Consider the following 6,047-nt stretch of genomic DNA (forward strand, 5'->3'; position numbering starts at 1 on the left):
ATGCTTAGAGAAGCACAAAGACAGAATATATTGAATATTCAGTTTTAGATGTTGAAGACAATAAGGTATGCTTAAAGCAGAAGAAAGACAGAATATACAGAATATTCAGTTTTAGATGTTGAAGACAATAAAAGTTTAATAAATTATTCAATACTACAATATTTATTAGACTCTACTAACCCTAGTATGCTTAAGAAAAAAGAAAAACAGATTTAGTGAATTGTAATAAGAATCAAAAGAAGAATTAAAGAAGAATCAACTTTTCGAATATAACTGCTCCATGATTAATGGAAAAAAATTATTTATAGTACAAAAAATTCGCTATCAAATTAATTTATTATGACAAATCAAACAGATTAAGCAGTCATTTTAACAATACAACTGTCAATACTGGTGTGTACATTATTCAAATCCTCGACGGCCTTATCGGAAGCAACATGGGTGCAGGAGTCAGCATCTGTGAATACAGCTGGTACACGCACGTTTTTGCTGTCATTAATGACTTTCATGGATTTGCGTGCATTCTTCATGTATAAGCCACCCTTAACTGACAACTTAACATAGCAGGAGTTTTTAAGTACTGGATTTTTGTAGTTTCTGCATTTTTGGTAAGTTCTTGCAACGTCTATGCCATCGAAAATAATTTGTTGAGTAGCAGCATTAACGTCAATCATTATTTCAGCAGAAGTTTTAGCAGCGACAATACCGCATACATTCATTTCATCATGCATGGTGTTGACAACAGCCTCAACTACTTCATTCTCAGCAGCTACACAGGTATCACTCTCTTCACGACGGGACTCAATACTATCAACGGCTTCCTCAACTTGATGCAAAGGATCTACAACAATGTTCTCATATTGATGTTCCAATGCAACTCCAGTTTGTACAGCTGAATTCTTAGCATCATTGATCATATCATTTACGAGACCTTCATAGTTCACAACTGCACCATTGACCTATGTATAGAAAAATCTATTAGAAACTTAAACCGATAGATATTTTGATTTCTTTTAATATTTACAGTTAAAAGGCAAACAGCCAAAATTGCAAGTGCGAATTTCATTTTTTCTTGGTGAGAATAAGATTTTTCTTTATTTGCTAATTTATTAGCACTACTCTAATTTTTTGACAAATCATGACTTTTATACTAAAATATAGGTTTTAACTTATCGAAGAGTAGTTATCTACAAATCTGATAAGATTTAACACGCTTCTAATCGTACATCGGATAATAATTTTCGGCAAAACCAAAATTTTGCAAGAAAGCATTTTTTATGACTTTTATTGAAATGATTTTTATGATTTATGATTCTTTTTCAATTTTTTATTCGTAAATAACTAAAATTAGTGCACAAATATTTTTAAATAACGTCTTAAACCTTCAAAGTATCTAAAAGAAAAAAGAAAATTATTATTTCGTCAATCTAGAGGTACAGTGAACCCACTGCAAATCAAATATTGTTTGTGACAAAAAACAAAAATAATGCAAATATTATATTATTTTAGATGATATTAGAAAATGGATATCAATATTCCTATTATATCAAAGTGATTACATTTTCAATATAAACCTTTAAATGTAAAAAAATAAATGGCAAATTAATATTTATTACAATCAACTTTCAACTAGGGTAAATATCTATATCTACCAAAAATATCTAAATTTACCTACTTTGCGAAGCTACGTCTTGAATTCCGACGAATTGGTTTCCGCCTTGAAGTCCCGGAACTTAAAGGTTCATTGATATTGATCGTTGATTCTTAATACAATCTTTTAAATATAATAAAACAGATGAATGGCAATGTAATATTTGAGGTGAAATTAAGAATACCAACCTGTAAGTCGATAGATTCTCGATCGATTCTCGATTTCTACAAAATCCTACTTAGTTTAACTCCTATGTAAACGGTGCTTCGCTTGAATTAAGAAGCGACATTGATACGCTAAAGATTAATAGCTCCGTATTAAAACAAAACAGCGTGAGTTATATTCCTGTATAAAGATATATTGATCTTATATTATATTACAACTGGATTTGTTATTTAGACCTATTAGCAAAAGCTGAAACTTAAGATCGTTAAACCAATTTTAAGTATCTCGACAATACCTGTAGAATGACTCCTTGATGTGTGACTACTTTAACATATGCGTATGTCGATGATATTGATATCATTGGCCTGAAGACCCGTGCCGTCAGTCACTATTTTCCAACTTAGAAAAACAAGCGAAGCAAAAAGGTCTTGTATAAAGTACTTTCTATCAAAAAACAACATGTTACTTTTAACTATTATAAATTCGAAGTTGTGAAAGGCTTTGTTTATTTGAGAACCAGCATAAACACCACAAATGCCAACACATGTTATTTCAGACTAAGTAGGCAATTGAAAATTAAATCCCTCTCTCGGCCAACAAAAATCAGGCTATACAAGTCTCTTTTCATGGCTGTCGTGCTGTATAGTGCAGAAGCTTGGACAATTACCAACAGTTAAAGGAAGGTATTAAGAGCATTCGAGAGAAACATTCACAGGAAGATTTATAGTTACTTACATGTTCCATCGAATAAGATGAAAAGATGAGCTGTATAAGATACACCACGATATTATCATAGTTAAGCGGATAAAAATTAAGCGGATTTGTTGGCTCGCGAAAAGAAGAAAGTGCTCCAGCTAAAAAGGTGTTTGATTCGTTACCTGCAGATGGAAAACGCGGTAGAAAACGTGCGCATGCTCGTTGGAAGGAACAGGTGACCAAAGATTTGACAGCGCTCAGTGCTACCAACTGGCAACAACAAGCGACTAATCAGGCTTGCTGACGAAAGCTCCTCAACGCAATAAGAACGACACAAGTCTGTAATGGCCAACTAAGTAAGAAAGTAAATGCTCCATTTTATTAATATAATATGAATTTTGTTTGAAAGAAAACTATATTAATTAGTATAATTTGTCAAAGCACAAAGACTGCAATGAGCAGCTCACGTTGTAGGAATGGGACCTGATAGAAATTCGGCCAATATATTTAATGCTAATCTGATGACAACAAGGCATAGATGCAGACCGAAGCTGAGATGGAAAAAAAACGTGTACGAGGACACCAGAAACAAATGCATATGAAGGCAGGTAGTGAAGGAGGTCACACTGGAGTGTAGTGCCAAACTAGAAGAAACAGAAGAAAACTATATTAACAATAATATATTAATAAAGGGTTTTTGAGTAGCAAAAAAGTAAGAAAATCTTATTAATAACCTTTTCTTTTTATTCAAATAATCAAAAATAAATTCATATAAATATTTTGAATTAAATTTTTTAACCATTTTAGATAAAAATATTTGAAAACCATTAACTTTACTTTTATAATAAATAATTTTTTCACCTTAGGTAATCTTGACTACTTCAGAGTTTCAAAAGTTAGTACCTTTATTAAGAGGCACTTCATTTAAAATTAATTATTACCAATTACAAAAACCTAACAAATAACAGGTACTCAAAATAAGTAAAATACATAATTTATAACCACTGTACAACGTCTATAATTAAAATGAGGCATTAATCCATTTTTAAACCCATTTCAGAACCGATAACGATAATCCGAATGCGCACTTCACCCATTTTAATAGGCAATAAAGCGAAATACTTCTGATATGCGAATAAATGAAATATTTGACGATATCAGTTTAGCAAATACTAACTCATAGACACAGACTAGTACTAAAGAAGACTTTGGATTGATATTGCAAGATATTTCAGTTAAATAGATTATTATTCAGTAATTTCGTAAAATTATAAAAAAAAAAAAACTAAAATAAATAAAAATATACTTTTTGAAAAGTCATAAATCAAAATAATAAATAAAAAACCTTTTACTTTAATTGCTTGTTTACCTTGTTTGGTACTCAAAAATTAACAAAATTAACAAGTTTTAATTCATGAACCCAAATAAACTAGTCGAGTATGAAGTTTTCACTGATTAGAATGTCTTACTAAAGTGTTCCAAAATTTTAATTAATTTTTTTTAAATTTTAATTCAAAATTAATTAAAATGAAAATATAATTACTATAATATTTTATTCGAAACAAGATTATTATTTATTTTGACACACAAATTAGATATTTTCAAATTTGCATGTTGTTGTTGCTGTTGTTGTTATTTATTTGCATTGATCTTAATAGTATACGAAACAATAAAACTGCATTTACCTTAAAAGTCAATTGCCGCGTAAAGTGTTAGATACTTTAATGTAAGCTCAAAAGTATCTTGTGCGAAACGCAAATATTTTAAGCCTGCATTTGAGTTGAGTTTGATCCGGTTGAGTGACCCAACTGACTGACGCTGCTTATATAGTAGAAAACTGCCTACATTCAAGGGCAAATTTATTTGCAGCTCAGTTAAATAATTCAAGTGCATTAGACTTTTCAGATACAATTTACAATCGCTCAAATTTTTCTAACTGAATTATGAAGAAGGCGGACGACGCATTCAATGTAAACAAGTGGCAGGTTACAAATTTGATCGTTGGTCTTTAATCGTTTAATTGCAAAATTGTACGTTATTTTAGTTAATAAACTAATAAACTAACTTAGAATTTTTTGTTTAGTGTGTGATAAATTTTTTAATTAACAATATTTAGATTGAGATACATATAATCAACATGACAAACGAGCTCAAGCTGCCCGAATACTGCACTCCCTCCACCCGCAAAAAGCTCAACATAAAGAATAGATTTAATATATTCAAGCAGAAATAAAAAGATACTGCATAATTTTAAGCTAATGAAATATCTCAAAAGTTTTAACCGAATGGTGAATAAGTCTTTTTACAGTAAAATTTAAACATTTGAGTTAATAAAAATAAATAGATTTGAGTTTGGAAAGGAACGTCATCTACAATGATTTATACAAACTATTGTGAAAAGAAAAGAAACCTCCTTTAAAAAAAAATTATCTGAATAATAAGATCTTTTTTTTGTTAAAAAAAATTATTTTATTCTTAATAAATAAGAAAAGCACATTATAAAATCTATTGAATAAAATCGGTACTTAGTCTACTAGCTATGACTTAGATTAAATAAAGTTAGAACGACGACTTTGTTGTGGTACCACTTACATGATAAGACTTACAATATAAATAAATTTAAATAAAATACCAACAATTTAGGTTTTACAACTATTTTTTATCTCAAAACAAACCACTTCAAAGTACATTGAAGACAATTTGTCTGATTTAATAGAACATATGTACTTTCACATAAGTCAGATTTAATAGTACAATCGATAATGAAACAGATTAAAGAGATCATGAGCATGTATCTTTATTTACAAAATACACGCTTATTATAAATGCACTTTTTAGATATTAAACAAAAAAAACTAACTTTACAATAGTTAAAGGACACATCGGTATTGAGCAAAACGAGAAGGCAGATGAACTTGCAAAGCAAGGATCAAGCCATAATTTCTGTGGCCAGGAGGCCAGAATACCATTGGGGTATAGCATGACGGCAGCCTATGTCTATAAGTAGATAACCTCACTTCATCTTAATAGATGGAGAGAGTTGAGCACTTGTAGACAGACCAAACTCATGTTACCAATACCGTGGGTCAGAGAAGCGATAAAGGTGCTTAGCTATTCGCGGAGCACCCTAAGCTGGCTGACCTCACTAATTACTGGACATGGCAACTTCAAGTATCACCCCAAAAACATAACTCTTGCTGAGGAAGACACTTACAGACTATGTCTAGAAGAAAAGGAGACAGCGGTGCATATATTGTGCCAATATCCAGCACTGGCAAGTAGGAGGAAGACCTTGGGACACCATTGGGTTGGTGACGACTTGGCAGGAAACCTCAAGCTAAATGAGATGCTTGCATTAACAAAAGATGTAGTTATGCGAACCGAAGCCACTCCAGCTTTAACTCAATAACAACATCCGAGAATCGAAGGACGAAAAAGGACCCAAGTCGTTTCGTGGTCTACTTCGACTAATCCTTCACTTCAGTGGGGCCACTTGTTGGACAGTGCGCTGTCCCAACGTCCCACCATATAAATA

At 31.4% G+C, this 6,047-nt stretch overlaps 1 protein-coding gene across 1 annotated transcript; it reads right to left on the reverse strand.

Annotated features, from left to right (window-relative positions):
- Positions 1–317: 317 nt before the first annotated feature.
- Positions 318–1,110, reverse strand: LOC119671792. The gene is made up of 2 exons (XM_038082576.1): positions 1,025–1,110; positions 318–959 (listed from the first exon to the last, which is right to left on the reverse strand). The coding sequence occupies exons 1-2, from the start codon at positions 1,064–1,066 to the stop codon at positions 357–359; spliced, it is 645 nt and encodes a 214-aa protein (XP_037938504.1). The 5' UTR covers positions 1,067–1,110; the 3' UTR covers positions 318–356.
- Positions 1,111–6,047: the final 4,937 nt, after the last annotated feature.

This window comes from Teleopsis dalmanni, chromosome 1 (assembly GCF_002237135.1).
Source record: "Teleopsis dalmanni isolate 2A chromosome 1, ASM223713v2, whole genome shotgun sequence".
NCBI lineage: Eukaryota > Metazoa > Arthropoda > Insecta > Diptera > Diopsidae > Teleopsis > Teleopsis dalmanni.

Excerpts from the sequence above, each read along its gene's own strand:
- LOC119671792 (XM_038082576.1), bottom strand. The coding sequence starts at position 1,066 with ATGAAATTCGCACTTGCAATTTTGGCTGTTTGCCTTTTAACT. Across the intron at positions 960-1,024 it reads TGGCTGTTTGCCTTTTAACT|GTCAATGGTGCAGTTGTGAA; the intron begins GTAAATATTAAA and ends TTCTATACATAG.